Consider the following 20501-nt stretch of genomic DNA (forward strand, 5'->3'; position numbering starts at 1 on the left):
GCACTGGCTACTATGGGGGGGACTGGCTACTATAGGGGTGCTGGATACAATGGGGGGCACTGGCTACTATGGGGAGCACTGGCTACTATGGGGGGCACTGGCTACTATGGGGGCACTGGCTACTATGGGGGCACTGGCTACTATGGGGGGCACTGGCTACTATGGGGGCACTGGCTACTATGGGGGGCACTGGCTACTATGAGGGGCACTGGCTACTATGAGGGGCACTGACTACTATGGGGGGCACTGGCTACTATGTGGGCACTATGGGGGGCACTATATGGGGGGATTGGCTACTATGGGGGGATTGGCTACTATGGGGGGCACTATATGCAAAGATGTGGGGGATTTGATGGTGGCGGTTGGGGGGGGCCAATTCGCACCTCTGCCCAGTGGCCCATAATACTGTTAAGACGGCCCTGAATCTACGTCCATGTGGCTGCCTGGACAATGATTGACAATGGAGAAGTGCAGTGCTCCCACCTTGTTCCCCTGATCGGTTGGGGTCTCAGCAATGAGAGGTACACTTCAAGTTGCAAGCTTTGTGGAAATACATGTTGTGTGCAGATCACAGGAAAATCATGATTGCAATGGAGGTAATTCCTATAGAGGAAAAAAGTGAACTAAAAAGTGGTCAATTACTATGAGTCACCAAATTACTCATACTTTTCCCATCTTGTAGTCTTCACACAGCCTAGCTAATAGCTAGAATGATGTGATATATATGGAATGTAAATTCTAGGGATGTCAATTTTGAAAATAACGTAGTCAACTCATGAGTTTGAACTCTTACTTCATAAACTAGTATATTGTTTACCATGACACACAACATAATATAGGAAGCCTTACTAAGCACTGCCTCATCGCCCTAGCTTATCCTTACATGGAATGAATTAACTTGCAGGATCTTCAAGGACGTTTAAAAAGTTATCATACATAAGGCTGATTTAGGCAAGACAGGCTACCATCTAAGAGGCTCTGCAAAGTGTGACATAGAAAGTCATTCTTTTTCATTTGTGTTGCTTATACAGTTCCATATCTTTCATTTCTGAATGAAGGTTGCCATCACTCATTGTAACACTGCTGCTCAAGACTCACCAGCAGCAGCGCCATCCTGTCTACTCCTCTGCTGTGCTCCATGCTCTTCATGGGGCTGCTCATGGCTTCTCCTGCAGTGACACCTCTGGCCACTAGGATACACAGGCTGCCAACTTCTCTGTATTTATAGAGGTTATAGAGGTAGCTTGTCTCCACCTGCCACTGCCCTCTACCAATCCAGAGCCCTCTGCACCTATTTAAAGAAGGTCCACCTGCTGCTTCCTGCCGGAGCGTGTGTTTCTGCCAGTCTACTGACTGTCAGTGAATTCTGACCTGTTTATTGCCTTACCAGTCTGTACTGTGTACCTCTACTGCCAACTCAGACTGTCTGACCACCTCTGAAGCAGCCTGCCCTGATTCTTTGCCTGTCTGACTAAAGATACCTGTCTTATCCCTAGTCCCTTGCGCAGACTCTGTCTGGTTCTTGAGAAACAGCTGCTGCTCACACCGAGACCACACTTGTGGAGCAACCAGGTGCCCTTTAGCCAGGGCCGGCCTTAGGGTAAATAGCGCCCTTTGCAAAACCTTTTTTTGGCACCCCCACCTGTCCCCTTTAAAGGGGTACTCCGGGCTGGGGGTATTTCTCACTTATATAGCTTTAGCATAACTTTGCCTATATGATGGATTGGGAAATGAATCTATGAAGGGAAGCAAAAGGCTTCTACTTATATTATTCTTCTTTAATGAAGTCTCCACTACATCCAGCAGATAGCGGCACCCAGCACAGCTGGCAGGTAGTGGCAACCTGCACTACACCCAGCACAGCCAGCAGGTGGCAGCACGCAGCATTACACCCAGCACAGCCGGCAGGTAGCGGCACCCTGTATTATAACCAGCAGAGTCGGCAGGTAGCGGCACCCTGTATTATAACCAGCAGAGTCGGCAGGTAGCAGCACCCTGTACTGCACCCAGCACAGCCGGCAGGTAGCGGCACCCTGCACTACACCCAGCACAGCCGGCAGGTTGCGGCCAGGGGCGGTTTTGTCATTTCTGCCCCTCGACATGCGCTCCACAACAATAGCCCGCTGTGTGCTGCCCCCAGTAGTATATACCCCTTGTGCGCTACCGCCAGTAGTATATACCCCTTGTGTGCTGCCCCCAATAGTATATACCCCTTTTGTGCTGCCCCCAGTATTATATGCCCCTTGTGTGCTTCCCCCACTAGTATATAGACCCCTGTGTGTTCCCCCAGTTATATATAGCCCCCCATGTGCTCCCCCAGAAGTATATAGACCTCATGTGTGCTGTCCCAGTTGTATATAAACCCCCTGTGTGCTGCCCCCAGTCATTTATACCCACTGTGTGCTGCCCCCAGTTGTATATAACCCCTTTATGCTCCCCCACTAGTATATAGCTCCCTGTGTGCTCCCTCAGTGGTATTTAGCCCCCCTGTGTGCTCCCCCACTTGTATATAGACCTCCTGTGTGCTCCCCCACTTGGATATAGACCCCTGTGTGCTCCTCCAGTAGTATATAAACCCCCTGTGTGCAGGGCCGATTCTAGCTCTTCTGCTGCCTGAGGCGAGAACTGAAATAGCGCCCCCCCCCCCACACACAACTGAGATCAACATCATATAAACACCAAATAATCCCACCACATAATGACTGCATATCAGCACTCCATAGTGACTAAATACTATCACCAATATTGCCACTACAAGGGAAAAATTCCACCACTGATTGATCAATACCACCAGTACTGCTACTGAATAAAAAACACTGTATAGAGTCCAGCATTACCCCCACACAGTGACAGTATAGTGATCAGGGTACAGTTACATCCAGTGACTCACAAGTGACGTCTTCTCTCATCAGAGTTGTTCACTTTCTCTTTTCTTCTATATTCGGATCCGACTCCATCTTGAAGACTTCTGTTAGCCATGACTTGTCCCCGCAGCATCTATTGGACAGACATTTTAGGCTCCACAATTTAGAAGATCCCTTCTGCATCTCCACACTATTATAATCCCCATTCTCCTCATGTAGTCATAATCCCCCCATCTCCTCCTGTAGTCATAATCCCCTGTGTCCCCCATCTCCTCATACTCCTCCAATCTCCTCATAATCCCCCCCCCCCCACCTGTGTCACACCATCTCCTCATATTCCTCCTGTGCCCCCCATAATCCTCCCATCTCCTCATATTCCTCCTGTGCCCCCCATAATCCTCCCATCTCCTCATATTCCTCCTGTGCCCCCCATAATCACCCCCTGTATCATCCATCTCCTCATATTTCTCCTGTGTCCCCACATAATCACCCCCTGTATCATCCATCTCCTCATATTCCTCCTGTGTCTCCCCATCTCCCCACAATTACCCCCAATATCATCCATCTCCTCATATTCCTCCTGTGTCTCCCCACAATTACCCCCTGTATTATCCATCTCCTGTGTCCCCCCCCCCCATCTCCCCACAATCACCCCCTGTATCATCCATCTCCTCATATTCCTCCGGTGTCTCCCCACAATTACCCCCTGTATCATCCATCTCCTGTGTCCCCCCATCTCCCCACAATTACCCTCTGTATCATCCATCTCCTGTGTCCCCCCACAATCACCCCCTGTATCATCCATCTCCTGTGTCCCCCCATCTCCCCACAATCACCCCCTGTATCATCCATCTCCTGTGTCTCCCCACAATGACCCCCTGTATCATCCATCTCTTGTGTCCCCCCATCTGCCCACAATCACCCCCTGTATCATCCATCTCCTGTGTCCCCCCCATCTCCCCACAATCACCCCCTGTATCATCCATCTCCTGTGTCCCCCCCATCTCCCCACAATCACCCCCTGTATCATCCATCTCCTGTGTCCCCCCCATCTCCACACAATCACCCCCTGTATCATCCATCTCCTGTGTCCCCCCCATCTCCCCACAATCACCCCCTGTATCATCCATCTCCTGTGTCCCCCCCATCTCCCCACAATCACCCCCTGTATCATCCATCTCCTCATATTCCTCCTGTGTCTCCCCACAATTACCCCCTGTATCATCCATCTCCTGTGTCCCCCCATCTCCCCACAATCACCCCCTGTATCATCCATCTCCTGTGTCTCCCCACAATCACCCCCTGTATCATCCATCTCCTGTGTCCCCCCATCTCCCCACAATCACCCCCTGTATCATCCATCTCCTGTGTCCCCCCCATCTCCCCACAATCACCCCCTGTATCATCCATCTCCTGTGTCCCCCCATCTCCCCACAATCACCCCCTGTATCATCCATCTCCTGTGTCCCCCCATCTCCCCACAACCACCCCCTGTATCATCCATCTCCTGTGTCCCCCCATCTCCCCACAATCACCCCCTGTATCATCCATCTCCTCATATTCCTCCTGTGTCTCCTCACAATTACCCACTGTATCATCCATCTCCTGTGTCCCCCCATCTCCCCACAATCACCCCCTGTATCATCCATCTCCTGTGTCTCCCCACAATCACCCCCTGTATTATCATTCTCCTGTGTCCCCCCCATCTCCCCACAATTACCCCCTGTATCATCCATCTCCTGTGTCCCCCCAACACCCCACAGTCACCCCCTGTATCATCCATCTCCTGTGTCCGCCCATCTCCCCACAATCACCCCCTGTATCATCCATCTCCTGTGTCCCCCCATCTCCCCACAATCACCCCCTGTATCATCCATCTCCTGTGTCTCCCCATCTCCCCACAATCACCCCCTGTATCATCCATCTCCTCATATTCCTCCTGTGTCTCCCCACAATCACCCCCTGTATCATCCATCTCCTGTGTCCCCCCATCTCCCCACAATCACCCCCTGTATCATCCATCTCCTGTGTCCCCCCATCTCCCCACAATCACCCCCTGTATCATCCATCTCCTGTGTCTCCCCATCTCCCCACAATCACCCCCTGTATCATCCATCTCCTGTGTCTCCCCATCTCCCCACAATCACCCCCTGTATCATCCATCTCCTCATATTCCTCCTGTGTCTCCCCACAATCACCCCCTGTATCATCCATCTCCTGTGTCCCCCCATCTCCCCACAATCACCCCCTGTATCATCCATCTCCTGTGTCCCCCCATCTCCCCACAATCACCCCCTGTATCATCCATCTCCTGTGTCTCCCCATCTCCCCACAATCACCCCCTGTATCATCCGTCTCCTCATATTCCTCCTGTGTCTCCCCACAATTACCCCCTGTATCATCATTCTCCTGTGTACCCCCCATCTCCCCACAATCACCCCCTGTATCATCCATCTCCTGTGTCTCCCCACAATTACCCCCTGTATCATCATTCTCCTGTGTCCCCCCCATCTCCCCACAATTACCCCCTGTATCATCCATCTCCAGTGTCTCCCCACAATCACCCCCTGTATCATCCATCTCCTGTGTCCCCCATCTCCCCACAATCATCCCCTGTATCATCCATCTCCTGTGTCTCCCCACAATCACATCTGTATCATCCATCTCCTGTGTCCCTCCATCTCCCCACAATCACCCCCTGTATCATCCATCTCCTGTGTCTCCCCACAATCACCCCCTGTATCATCCATCTCCTGTGTCTCCCATCTCCCCACAATCACCCCCTGTATCATACATCTCCTGTGTCCCATCTCCTGTGTGCCCCATCTCCTGTATCATCCATCTCCCCACAATCACCCCCTGTATCATGCATCTCCTGTGTCCCCCCATCTCCCCACAATCAACCCCTGTATCATCCATCTCCTGTGTCTCCCCATCTCCCCACAATCACCCCCTGTATCATCCATCGCCTGTGTCTCCCCACAATCACCCTCTGTATCACCCATCTCCTGTGTCCCATCTCCCCACAATTACCCCCTGTATCATCCATCTCCTGTGTCCCCCCCATCTCCCCACAATTACCCCCTGTATCATCCATCTCCTGTGTCCCCCCAACACCCCACAATCACCCCCTGTATCATCCATCTCCTGTGTCCCCCCATCTCCCCACAATCACCCCCTGTATCATCCATCTCCTGTGTCTCCCCATCTCCCCACAATCACCCCCTGTATCATCCATCTCCTCATATTCCTCCTGTGTCTCCCCACAATTACCCCTTGTATCATCCATCTCCTGTGTCCCCCCATCTCCCCACAATCACCCCCTGTATCATCCATCTCCTGTGTCTCCCCATCTCCCCACAATCACCCCCTGTATCATCCATCTCCTCATATTCCTCCTGTGTCTCCCCACAATTACCCCTTGTATAATCCATCTCCTGTGTCCCCCCATCTCCCCACAGTCACCCCCTGTATCATCCATCTCCTGTGTCCCACCATCTCCCCACAATCACCCCCTGTATCATCCGTCTCCTCATATTCCTCCTGTGTCTCCCCACAATTACCCCCTGTATCATCCATCTCCTGTGTCCCCCCATCTCCCCACAATCACCCCCTATATCATCCATCTCCTGTGTCCCCCCAACACCCCACAATCACCCCCTGTATCATCCATCTCCTGTGTCCCCCCCATCTCCCCACAATCACCCCCTGTATCATCCATCTCCTGTGTCTCCCCATCTCCCCACAATCACCCCCTGTATTATCCATCTCCTGTGTCTCCCCACGATCACCCCCTGTATCATCCATCTCCTGTGTCCCCCCATCTCCCCTCAATCACCCCCTGTATCATCTATCTCCTGTGTCCCCCCATCTCCCCACAATCACCCCCTGTATCATCCATCTCCTGTGTCTCCCCACAATCACCCTCTGTATCATCCATCTCCTGTGTCCCATCTCCCCACAATTACCCCCTGTATCATCCATCTCCTGTGTCCCCCCATCTCCCCACAATCACCCCCTGTATCATCCATCTCCTGTGTCCCCCCATCTCCCCACAATCACCCCCTGTATCATCCATCTCCTGTGTCTCCCATCTCCCCACAATCACCCCCTGTATCATCCATCTCCTGTGTCTCCCATCTCCCCACAATCACCCCCTGTATCATGCATCTCCTGTGTCCCATCTCCTGTGTGCCCCATCTCCTGTATCATCCATCTCCCCACAATCACCCCCTGTATCATGCATCTCCTGTGTCCCCCCCATCTCCCCAAAATCAACCCCTGTATCATCCATCTCCTGTGTCCCCCCCATCTCCCCACAATCACCCCCTGTATCATCCATCTCCTGTGTCTCCCCACAATCACCCCCTGTATCATCCATCTCCTGTGTCTCCCCATCTCCCCACAATCACCCCCTGTATCATCCATCTCCTGTGTCTCCTCACAATCACCCTCTGTATCATCCATCTCCTGTGTCCCATCTCCCCACAATTACCCCCTGTATCATCCATCTCCTGTGTCTCCCCACAATCACCCTCTGTATCATCCATCTCCTGTGTCCCATCTCCCCACAATTACCCCCTGTATCATCCATCTCCTGTGTCCCCCCATCTCCCCACAATTACCCCCTGTATCATCCATCTCCTGTGTCCCCCAACACCCCACAATCACCCCCTGTATCATCCATCTCCTGTGTCCCCCCATCTCCCCACAATCACCCCCTGTATCATCCATCTCCTGTGTCCCCCCATCTCCCCACAATCACCCCCTGTATCATCCATCTCCTGTGTCTCCCCATCTCCCCACAATCACCCCCTGTATCATCCATCTCCTCATATTCCTCCTGTGTCTCCCCACAATTACCCCTTGTATCATGCATCTCCTGTGTCCCATCTCCTGTGTGCCCCATTTCCTGTATCATCCATCTCCCCACAATCACCCCCTGTATCATGCATCTCCTGTGTCCCCCCCATCTCCCCACAATCAACCCCTGTATCATCCATCTCCTGTGTCCCCCCCATCTCCCCACAATCACCCCCTGTATCATCCATCTCCTGTGTCTCCCCACAATCACCCCCTGTATCATCCATCTCCTGTGTCTCCCCATCTCCCCACAATCACCCCCTGTATCATCCATCTCCTGTGTCTCCTCACAATCACCCTCTGTATCATCCATCTCCTGTGTCCCATCTCCCCACAATTACCCCCTGTATCATCCATCTCCTGTGTCTCCCCACAATCACCCTCTGTATCATCCATCTCCTGTGTCTCCCCACAATCACCCCCTGTATCATCCATCTCTTGTGTCCCCCCATCTCCCCACAATCATCCCCTGTATCATCCATCTCCTGTGTTCCCCCATCTCCCCACAATCACCCCCTGTATCATCCATCTCCTGTGTCCCCCCATCTCCCCATAATCACCCCCTGTATCATCCATCTCCTGTGTCCCCCCATCTCCCCACAATCACCCCCTGTATCATCCATCTCCTGTGTCCCCCCATCTCCCCACAATCACCCCCTGTATCATCCATCTCCTCATATTCCTCCTGTGTCTCCCCACAATTACCCCTTGTATCATCCATCTCCTGTGTCCCCCCATCTCCCCACAATCACCCCCTGTATCATCCATCTCCTGTGTCCCACCATCTCACCACAATCACCCCCTGTATCATCCGTCTCCTCATATTCCTTCTGTGTCTCCCCACAATTACCCCCTGTATCATCATTCTCCTGTGTCCCCCCCATCTCCCCACAATCACCCCCTGTATCATCCATCTCCTGTGTCTCCCAATTACCCCCTGTATCATCATTCTCCTGTGTCCCCCCCATCTCCCCACAATCACCCCCTGTTTCATCCATCTCCTGTGTCTCCCAATTACCCCCTGTATCATCATTCTCCTGTGTCCCCCCCCATCTCCCCACAATTACCCCCTGTATCATCCATCTCCTGTGTCTCCCCATCTCCCCACAATCACCCCCTGTATCATCCATCTCCCCACAATCACCCCCTGTATCATCCATCTCCTGTGTCTCCCCACAATCACCCCCTGTATCATCCATCTCCTGTGTCTCCCATCTCCCCACAATCACCCCCTGTATCATCCATCTCCTGTGTCTCCCCACAATCACCCTCTGTATCATCCATCTCCTGTGTCCCATCTCCCCACAATTACCCCCTGTATCATCCATCTCCTGTGTCCCCCCCATCTCCCCACAATTACCCCCTGTATCATCCATCTCCTGTGTCCCCCAACACCCCACAATCACCCCCTGTATCATCCATCTCCTGTGTCCCCCCATCTCCCCACAATCACCCCCTGTATCATCCATCTCCTGTGTCCATCTCCCCACAATCACCCCCTGTATCATCCATCTCCTGTGTCTCCCCATCTCCCCACAATCACCCCCTGTATCATCCATCTCCTGTGACCCCCCCATCTCCCCACAATCACCCCCTGTATCATCCATCTCCTGTGTCTCCCCATCTCCCCACAATCACCCCCTGTATCATCCATCTCCTCATATTCCTCCTGTGTCTCCCCACAATTACCCCTTGTATCATCCATCTCCTGTGTCCCCCCATCTCCCCACAATCACCCCCTGTATCATCCATCTCCTGTGTCCCACCATCTCACCACAATCACCCCCTGTATCATCCGTCTCCTCATATTCCTTCTGTGTCTCCCCACAATTACCCCCTGTATCATCATTCTCCTGTGTCCCCCCCATCTCCCCACAATCACCCCCTGTATCATCCATTTCCTGTGTCTCCCAATTACCCCCTGTATCATCATTCTCCTGTGTCCCCCCCCCATCTCCCCACAATTACCCCCTGTATCATCCATCTCCTGTGTCTCCCCATCTCCCCACAATCACCCCCTGTATCATCCATCTCCCCACAATCACCCCCTGTATCATCCATCTCCCGTGTCTCCCCACAATCACCCCCTGTATCATCCATCTCCTGTGTCTCCCATCTCCCCACAATCACCCCCTGTATCATCCATCTCCTGTGTCTCCCCACAATCACCCTCTGTATCATCCATCTCCTGTGTGCCCCATCTCCTGTGTCCCCCCCATCTCCCCACAATTACCCCCTGTATCATCCATCTCCTGTGTCCCCCCATCTCCCCACAATTACCCCCTGTATCATCCATCTCCTGTGTCCCCCAACACCCCACAATCACCCCCTGTATCATCCATCTCCTGTGTCCCCCCATCTCCCCACAATCACCCCCTGTATCATCTATCTCCTGTGTCCCCCATCTCCCCACAATCACCCCCTGTATCATCCATCTCCTGTGTCTCCCCATCTCCCCACAATCACCCCCTGTATCATCCATCTCCTCATATTCCTCCTGTGTCTCCCCACAATTACCCCTTGTATCATCCATCTCCTGTGTCCCCCCATCTCCCCACAATCACCCCCTGTATCATCCATCTCCTGTGTCCCCCCATCTCCCCACAATCACCCCCTGTATCATCTATCTCCTGTGTCCCCCATCTCCCCACAATCACCCCCTGTATCATCCATCTCCTGTGTCTCCCCATCTCCCCACAATCACCCCCTGTATCATCCGTCTCCTCATATTCCTTCTGTGTCTCCCCACAATTACCCCCTGTATCATCATTCTCCTGTGTCCCCCCCATCTCCCCACAATTACCCCCTGTATCATCCATCTCCTGTGTCTCCCAATTACCCCCTGTATCATCATTCTCCTGTGTCCCCCCCCCCCCCATCTCCCCACAATTACCCCCTGTATCATCCATCTCCTGTGTCTCCCCATCTCCCCACAATCACCCCCTGTATCATCCATCTCCCCACAATCACCCCCTGTATCATCCATCTCCTGTGTCCCCCCCCCCATCTCCCCACAATTACCCCCTGTATCATCCATCTCCTGTGTCTCCCCATCTCCCCACAATCACCCCCTGTATCATCCATCTCCCCACAATTACCCCCTGTATCATCCATCTCCTGTGTCTCCCCATCTCCCCACAATCACCCCCTGTATCATCCATCTCCCCACAATCACCCCCTGTATCATCCATCTCCTGTGTCTCCCCACAATCACCCCCTGTATCATCCATCTCCTGTGTCTCCCCATCTCCCCACAATCACCCCCTGTATCATCCATCTCCCCACAATTACCCCCTGTATCATCCATCTCCTGTGTCTCCCCATCTCCCCACAATCACCCCCTGTATCATCCATCTCCTCACAATCACCCCCTGTATCATCCATCTCCTGTGTCTCCCCACAATCACCCCCTGTATCATCCATCTCCTGTGTCTCCCATCTCCCCACAATCACCCCCTGTATCATGCATCTCCTGTGTCCCATCTCCTGTGTGCCCCATCTCCTGTATCATCCATCTCCCCACAATCACTCCTGTATCATCCATCTCCTGTATCATCCATCTCCCCACAATCACCCCCTGTATCATGCATCTCCTGTGTCCCCCCATCTCCCCACAATCACCCCCTGTATCATCCATCTCCTGTGTCCCCCCAACAATTACCCCGTATCATCCATCTCCTGTGTCTCCCCACAATCACCCCCTGTATCATCCATCTCCTGTGTTCCCCCATCTCCCCACAATCACCCCCTGTATCATCCATCTCCTGTGTTCCCCCATCTCCCCACAATCACCCCCTGTATCATCCATCTCCTGTGTCCCCCCATCTCCCCATAATCACCCCCTGTATCATCCATCTCCTGTGTCCCCCCATCTCCCCATAATTACCCCCTGTATCATCCATCTCCTGTGTCCCCCATCTCCTGTGTCTCCCCACAATCACCCCCTGTATCATCCATCTCCTGTGTCTCCCCACAATCACCCCCTGTATCATCCATCTCCTGTGTCCCCCCCATCTCAGCAAAGTAAAACAAAAAACAGGCCAGCAGCTACTCACCTCACCACTGGTTCCCCCGCTGTCCCTGTGTCCTCCTGGATGCTTCCTGGTCAGGCTGATCACAGATCTCATAGAGTGCCGGCAGGTAGCGGCACCCTGCACTATACCCAGCACAGCCGGCAGGTAGCGGCACCCTGTATTATATCCAGCACAGCCGGCAGGTAGCGGCACCCCGAAATTATATCCAGCACAGCCGGCAGGTAGCGGCACCCCGTATTATACCCAGCACAGCCGGCAGGTAGCGGCACCCTGTATTACACCCAGCACAGCCGGCAGCACCCTGTATTATACCCAGCACAGCCGGCAGGTAGGGGCACCCTGTATTACACCCAGCACAGCCGGCAGGTAGCAGCACCCCGTATTATAACCAGCACAGCCGGCAGGTAGCGGCACCCCGTATTATACTCAGCACAGCCGGCAGGTAGCGGCACCCTGTATTATATCCAGCACAGCCGGCAGGTAGCGGCACCCTGTTGTATATCCAGCACAGCCGGCAGGTAGCGGCACCCTGTATTATATCCAGCACAGCCGGCAGGTAGCAGCACCCTGTATTATATCCAGCACAGCCGGCAGGTAGGAGCACCCTGTATTATACCCAGCACAGCCGGCAGGTAGCAGCACCCTGTATTATATCCAGCACAGCCGGCAGGTAGGAGCACCCTGTATTATAACCAGCACAGCCGGCAGGTAGCGGCACCCCATATTATACCCAGCACAGCCGGCAGGTAGCAGCACCCTGTATTATATCCAGCACAGCCGGCAGGTAGGAGCACCCTGTATTATAACCAGCACAGCCGGCAGGTAGCGGCACCCTGTATTATAACCAGCACAGCCGGCAGGTAGCGGCACCCCGTATTATACTCAGCACAGCCGGCAGGTAGCGGCACCCTGTATTATATCCAGCACAGCCGGCAGGTAGCAGCACCCTGTATTATATCCAGCACAGCCGGCAGGTAGCAGCACCCCGTATTATATCCAGCACAGCCGGCAGGTAGCGGCACCCCGTATTATACTCAGCACAGCCGGCAGGTAGCAGCACCCTGTATTATATCCAGCACAGCCGGCAGGTAGGAGCACCCTGTATTATAACCAGCACAGCCGGCAGGTAGCAGCACCCCGTATTATAACCAGCACAGTCGGCAGGTAGCGGCACCCCGTATTATAACCAGCACAGCCGGCAGGAAGCGGCACCCCGTATTATACTCAGTACAGCCGGCAGGTAGCGGCACCCTGTATTACACCCAGGCCCGCTTCTGCCATGAGGCGGAATGAGCCTTCCGCCTCAGGCGGCAGATTTTGCGGTCCGGCAGGGGGCGGCATTATGTCCCCCCTGCTGTCATTTTTGTTAAGTATCACTTAACAAAAATGACAGCGGCCGCTCACCTGTCCCGTCGCCCGCGCTCTCCACATCCCGTCAGGTCCCGCGATGTCACCCTGCAGCTGTCACGGACCTCCAGGCTGTGGTGAGTGCCCGGGGTCGGTGGGGGACGCGCTGGGGTGATCGGGTCGCGCGGGACCCGATCACCCCACTCACTCACCACAGCCTGGAGGTCCGTCACATTGCGGGACCTGACGGGATGTGGAGACAGCAGAGAGCGCGGGCCGGCTGCGGCGTGGGACAGGTGAGTGGATGGCTGCGGCGAGGGGGGGGGGGGGGAGTGCCAGCCATCACTCGGGGCGGCCGCCTGAGGTTTGCCACAGGCGGCAGAAACCCCACAATCGGCCCTGATTACACCCAGCACAGCCGGCAGGTAGCGGCACCCTGTATTATACCCAGGGCCGCTTTAACCAGAGGGCACATGGTGCACGTGCACCGGGCCCACTGGTTAAAGGGCCCCCCCCCCCCGAGCAGGCCGGCCGTTGCTATGTGCGACCAATGCGGTCGCACAGGGCTCCGGCCACCAGCCTGTCATGGGGGAGCGCCATGGATGGGTAATCTACTTACCCCTCCATGGCACCCCCTGCAGGCCCCCCCCGTCCGCCGCTGCCCCCGTCCGCTGCTGCTGCGGCGCTTCAGCAGCAGCGACACTGACAGAGAGAGAGCCATTGGCTCCCTCCCTGTCAGTCACTCACTCTTGTGGCCGCACTTCCTGCGGTCACAAGAGGCCGCGCTCTCCCTCTAGCGCCCGACGTCACTGGAGCGTCGGCGCGAGGGTAAGGGGAGTGCAGCCTCTTGTGACCGCAGGAAGTGCGGCCACAGGAGGGAAGAGAAGAGGAACGCGTGGACCCAGGTGAGTAAAAGTGTTTGTTTTTTTCAATGTTATATAGCAGGGGGAGCTATATACTATGGGGGGGGCACAGGGGGCTATATACTATGGGGGAGAACAGGGGGCTATATACTATGGGGGAGAACGGGGGCTATATACTATTGGGGAGCACAGGGGGGCTATATACTATGGGGGAGAACGGGGGCTATATACTATTGGGGAGCACAGGGGGGCTATATACTATGGGGGAGCACAGGGGAGCTATATACTATGGGGGAGCTATATACTATCAGGGAGCACAGGGGGGCTATATACTATGGGGGAGAACGGGGGCTATATACTATTGGGGAGCACAGGGGGCTATATACTATGGGGGAGAACGGGGGCTATATACTATTGGGGAGCACAGGGGGCTATATACTATGGGGGAGCACAGGGGGCTATATACTATGGGGGAGCACAGGGGAGCTATATACTATGGGGGAGCACAGGGGGCTATACACTATGGGGGAGCACAGGGGAGCTATATACTATTGGGGAGCACAGGGGAGCTATATACTATTGGGAAGCACAGGGGGCTATATACTATTGGGGAGCACAGGGGAGCTATATACTATGGGGGAGCACAGGGGAGCTATATACTTTGGGGGAGCACAGGGGGCTATATACTATTGGGGAGCACAGGGGGCTATATACTATGGGGGAGCACAGGGGGCTATATACTATGGGGGAGCACAGGGGGCTATATACTATGGGGGAGCACAGGGGAGCTATATACTATGGGGGAGCACAGGGGGCTATACACTATGGGGGAGAACGGGGGCTATATACTATTGGGGAGCACAGGGGGCTATATACTATGGGGGAGCACAGGGGGCTATATACTATGGGGGAGCACAGGGGAGCTATATACTATGGGGGAGCACAGGGGGCTATACACTATGGGGGAGCACAGGGGAGCTATATACTATTGGGGAGCACAGGGGAGCTATATACTATTGGGAAGCACAGGGGGCTATATACTATTGGGGAGCACAGGGGAGCTATATACTATGGGGGAGCACAGGGGAGCTATATACTTTGGGGGAGCACAGGGGGCTATATACTATGGGGGAGCACAGGGGGCTATATACTATTGGGGAGCACAGGGGGCTATATACTTTGGGGGAGCACAGGGGGCTATATACTATGGGGGAGCACAGGGGAGCTATATACTATGGGGGAGCACAGGGGAGCTATATACTATGGGGAGCACAGGGGGCTATATACTACTGGGGAGCACAGGGGGCTATATACTATGGGGGAGCACAGGGGGCTATATACTATGGGGGAGCACAGGGGGTTATATACTATTGGGGAGCACAGGTTAGCTATATACTATTGGGGAGCACAGGGGCTATATACTATTGGGGAGCACAGGGGAGCTATATACTATTGGGGAGCACAGGGGTCTATATACTATGGGGGAGAGCACAGGGGGCTATATATTATGGAGAGCACAGGGGGGCTATATACTATTGAGGGGGAGCACAGGGGGGCTATATACTATTGGGGGAGAGCACAGGGGGGCTATATACTATTGTGGGAGAGCACAGGGGGGCTATATACTATTGGGGGAGAGCACAGGGGGCTATATACTATTGTGGGAGAGCACAGGGGGGCTATATACTATTGTGGGAGAGCACAGGGGGGCTATATACTATTGTGGGAGAGCATAGGGGGGCTATATACTATTGGGGGAGAGCACAGGGGGGCTATATACTATTGTGGGTGAGCACAGGGGGCTATATACTACTGGGGAGAGTGCACAGGGGGGCTATATACTAATGGGGGAGCGCACAGGAGGGCTGTATATAACTGGAGGAGCACATGAGGGTCTATATACTACAGGGACACCTTAAAACTATGGAGGCACAGAGGGGTGTAACTATGTAGGAGTACAGAGGGGTGTAACTACTGTATAGGGGTACAAGGGACCTAACTACTGTATGTGTTGGAGCCTAAAATATTTGTCTGGCAGATTCTGGAGAGAAGATTCACAGCCAGGAGAAGACTTCAAGGTGGCCCAGGCTGGATGGAGAGAAAAAGAAAAGGTGACAGACTCTGATCGGAGAAGACGCCTCCGGTGAGTCACTGGATGTAACTTCACTCTGTTATAGGCTTGTACTGATAGGGGTCATGGTATGGCGGTATTATGTAATGGTATCAATGGTGATATCTTTCTGTTTTGTTTAGTGCAGTTTTTATGTAATATGTAATCACTGAATGGTGGAAATAGTGTTATAAGGTATCTACTGTATGTATTGGGGCTCTTGATACAGTGTGGGGGCAAATTCAGTACATTATACAATGTGCAGAAAGGTAAGGGGGGGCCCACTCTTGAGGGCTGTGCACTGGGCCCACCAATGTATTAAAACGGCCCTGATTATACCCAGCACAGCCGGCAGGTAGCGGCACCCCGTATTATATCCAGCACAGCCGGCAGGTAGCGGCACCCCGTATTATATCCAGCACAGCCGGCAGGTAGCAGCACCCCGTATTATATCCAGCACAGCCGGCAGGTAGCGGCACCCCGTATTATATCCAGCACAGCCGGCAGGTAGCGGCACCCTGTATTATATCCAGCACAGCCGGCAGGTAGCGCCACCCCGTATTATATCCAGCACAGTCGGCAGGTAGCGGCACCCTGTATTATATCCAGCACAGCCGGCAGGTAGCGGCACCCTTTATTATATACAGCACAGCCGGCAGGTAGCGGCACCCTGTATTATATCCAGCACAGCCGGCAGGTAGCGGCACCCTGTATTATAACCAGCACAGCCGGCAGGTAGCGGCACCCTGTATTATATACAGCACAGCCGGCAGGTAGCGGCACCCCGTATTAAACCCAGCCCCACTCCCAGCCGCCTCGGAGTAGCCAGCTGCAGGGCCCTCCACTTGCTACCGTAACTACTGATAGACTCCCGCCCACTCCTTTCATTGATCCGCACACGTCGCATCCTTGCTTCTGATTGGCGGGAGCAGCTGTCAGTTAGCAGCTGCCAGACACGGGCTGTGCCGGTGTGCGGGGGGCGGAGACGGGAGGTTACGGCTCCTCCCTCTGCCTTCCAGCCGAGTCTGGCAGGGTCTGGCGGCGCAGTGCTGTGCTGAGGGGTAACCAGGAAGGAAAAGGGGGTGAAACTGCTGCTGCGCCCCCTGCGAGGGACAGGTGCGGCGTCCAGAGGAGAGCGGTGTCCGGTCCCTCCCTGCTCTCTGTCCCCGCCCGGCACTGCCGGCTCACTCTGCTCTTTGTGTTGGGTTTGAGCGGACTGCACCGCTGCCGGGTTAGAGCATGCTCCTGCCTGCCGCTGCCATTCATCATCTCCGTGCACGCTGAGCCGGGAGGCCCCCATTGTAGTGGGTGTAAGCTGCTCCCACCAGTGACCTTCCCTCCCTCCTCGTCCTGCCGGGGTTCGGGCTGCTCCTCAGTGTCCGGGCTGCTCAGTGACTGGGTCAGCGATCTGTCCCCATAGTTCTGTATGGTCATCCTCCTCCCATACTTCTTGCCTGCCGCCTCTATAGCGCCCCTGGCGGTGCCTCTAGTCTTCTGGCCTCCTATCATGGCTTCTCTGCTGACCTCTGGACTTGTCTTCCAGAAAACTTCAGCAGAGTGAGTTCAGTCTGTGGACAAGTAGTGGGCACCTTACCATCTTGGCACTGAACAAGAACCAAGAAGACTCAGGATACAGCCAAGACCCAAGAAGTGCAGGAAAATGTCTACCCCCAGCAGGTTCAAGAAGGACAAGGAGATCATTGCAGAATATGAGAGCCAAGTCAAAGGTAAAAACCAGGGGTGTCACAGGGTGGGCATGGCAGAGGGTGTGCCAGGCGTTGGTGGTATCTCTCTGGGGGTGCAGGGGCATATCACACAGCAGGTGGCAGACATTAGATAAGAATAGTCTACTGTCATGTCTGATTACCAGAGTATGTGCTGGAGAAGTCCACTTTGGTATGTGATGACTGCCCCAGCCTTGCATGTAGGCTGCCAAGGGGGGCCGAGTAACCCACTGGACCACCAATGTACACTGCAGCAGGGCATGTGTGTGTAGTACAAAGGCTGCAGACCATTGATCTAATGGCTGCCATTTATACATTGGGTTGTACTATGGTTGTGGTCCCTACAATAATGTCTGGTCACCCCACAGCTGCAGTTATTGGGAATGTATTCAGTCATTCCACTGTCCATAGGACTGCATTCAGTAGTCCCAAGGTTGTAATCCATAAGAAAATGTGGAGTAACAGTATAGCTGCAGTCTTTAGGAGTGCATTGAGTCACAGCAGGGCTGCTGAGCTATAGGAATCCACTGAGCCACAGCTGGGCTATAGGAATCCACTGAGCCACAGCTGGGCTATAGGAATCCACTGAGCCACAGCTGGGCTATAGGAATCCACTGAGCCACAGCTGGGCTATAGGAATCCACTGAGCCACAGCTGGGCTATAGGAATCCACTGAGCCACAGCTGGGCTATAGGAATCCACTGAGCCACAGCTGGGCTATAGGAATCCACTGAGCCACAGCTGGGCTATAGGAATCCACTGAGCCACAGCTGGGCTATAGGAATCCACTGAGCCACAGCTGGGCTATAGGAATCCACTGAGCCACAGCTGGGCTATAGGAATCCACTGAGCCACAGCTGGGCTATAGGAATCCACTGAGCCACAGCTGGGCTATAGGAATCCACTGAGCCACAGCTGGGCTATAGGAATCCACTGAGCCACAGCTGGGCTATAGGAATCCACTGAGCCACAGCTGGGCTATAGGAATCCACTGAGCCACAGCTGGGCTATAGGAATCCACTGAGCCACAGCTGGGCTATAGGAATCCACTGAGCCACAGCTGGGCTATAGGAATCCACTGAGCCACAGCTGGGCTATAGGAATCCACTGAGCCACAGCTGGGCTATAGGAATCCACTGAGCCACAGCTGGGCTATAGGAATCCACTGAGCCACAGCTGGGCTATAGGAATCCACTGAGCCACAGCTGGGCTATAGGAATCCCCTGAGCCACAGCTGGGCTATAGGAATCCCCTGAGCCACAGCTGGGCTATAGGAATCCCCTGAGCCACAGCTGGGCTATAGGAATCCCCTGAGCCACAGCTGGGCTATAGGAATCCACTGAGCCACAGCTGGGCTATAGGAATCCACTGAGCCACAGCTGGGCCACAGACCATAGGAATCCACTGAGCCGCAGCTTGGCCACAGACCATAGGAATCCACTGAGCCGCAGCTTGGCCATAGGAATCCACAGAGCCGCAGCTTGGCCATAGGAATCCACAGAGCCGCAGCTTGGCCGTAGGTATCCACAGAGCCTAACCCATGGGTCTCCAAACTGCGGCCCTCCAGCTGTTGCAAAACTACATTTCCCATCATGCCTGGACAGCTAAATCCAAAGCTTTAGCTGTCCAGGCATGATGGGAGTTGTGGTTTCGCAACAGCTGGAGGGCCGTGGTTTGGAGACCCATGGCCTAAGCAGAGTTTCAGTCCATAAGAATTCACAGAGCCATAGCATGGCTGCAGTCCATAGGTATCCACAGAGCCGCAGCTGGGCTACAGTCCATAGCGATCCATTGAGGCAGAACACAGCTGCAGCCTGTGTCAAAAGTTTCCCATGTCTTTAATTGGTATCCCCATCGCAATTAATATATTTATACGGGTAGGAATCGTCAAGTTTAAATATTTTTGCATATACAACCATTTAGCAAACTTGCCTCCCTCTCCTGATATGTCGCTCTTTCGCTCCCATGGTTGACAGTTCATTGTCTAGGTTGTGGAGCCAAATGTATACTATAGCTATATATACACCAGCCAGACCACTGCTTAGAGCAGAGTGGTGGTCAGTAACCTAGACAACAAGCTGTCAACAGTGGGAGGGAAAGGGCGGCATACCAGGAGAAGGAGGTAAGTTTGCTAAATGGTTGTATATACAAAAATATTTAACTTGACGAGTCCTACACATATAACTATGATAGTATAGATGGGAATACCTCTTTAACTCTGTTACCAGTGTTTGTATTTATAGAACGGACTACTATAGACATTACTCCCAATCCTTTGTTGTGCTTGTATCTTCTATGTCGGTGCCTTGTTCTGTTCTTGCTGTATCTTGGGCTCATTTGGTTTCTTATAGATATAAGTAGTGCAGAGAAATATGTTATGTTTCCTAGTACCACTTATTTCTCCTATAACTTTGCTGGAAAGAACAAAGGAGCCTGGAGAAGTCCGCAGTACAGCATGGTTGTAGGCTGTCAACGTGTGAGGTGCAGGGCCTACAAGTGATGACATGTACCCTTACATTGGGCCTCCTGTATTAGGCTGGCCTTAGAGGCAAGCCTTGTCCCCCATCCATACATTGTTTCAGGATTTCTTTCTATTGTTGTAGATCTGCAGTGATCTTGTTGAGATATTGGTCACATGATTTGTTGCTTGTGTATTTTTTGTATATATTGTATAAGATTTGAATAGATTTTCCTTT

The 20501-nt window shown here is 53.7% G+C and overlaps 1 protein-coding gene across 6 annotated transcripts in view; it reads left to right on the forward strand.

Annotated features, from left to right (window-relative positions):
* Nucleotides 1–17105: 17105 nt before the first annotated feature.
* The window catches only part of SRGAP1 (SLIT-ROBO Rho GTPase activating protein 1), a 123026-nt gene continuing 119630 nt past the window's right edge, over nt 17106–20501 (forward strand). For all 6 annotated transcript variants that reach the window (XM_069974380.1, XM_069974390.1, XM_069974399.1 and 3 more), the window contains exon 1: nt 17106–17808. In XM_069974380.1, coding sequence (XP_069830481.1) covers nt 17742–17808 — 67 coding nt within the window. In that variant the 5' untranslated portion in view covers nt 17106–17741. The remainder of the gene's footprint in view (nt 17809–20501) is intronic.

Source organism: Dendropsophus ebraccatus, chromosome 1, assembly GCF_027789765.1.
Source record: "Dendropsophus ebraccatus isolate aDenEbr1 chromosome 1, aDenEbr1.pat, whole genome shotgun sequence".
Taxonomy (NCBI): domain Eukaryota; kingdom Metazoa; phylum Chordata; class Amphibia; order Anura; family Hylidae; genus Dendropsophus; species Dendropsophus ebraccatus.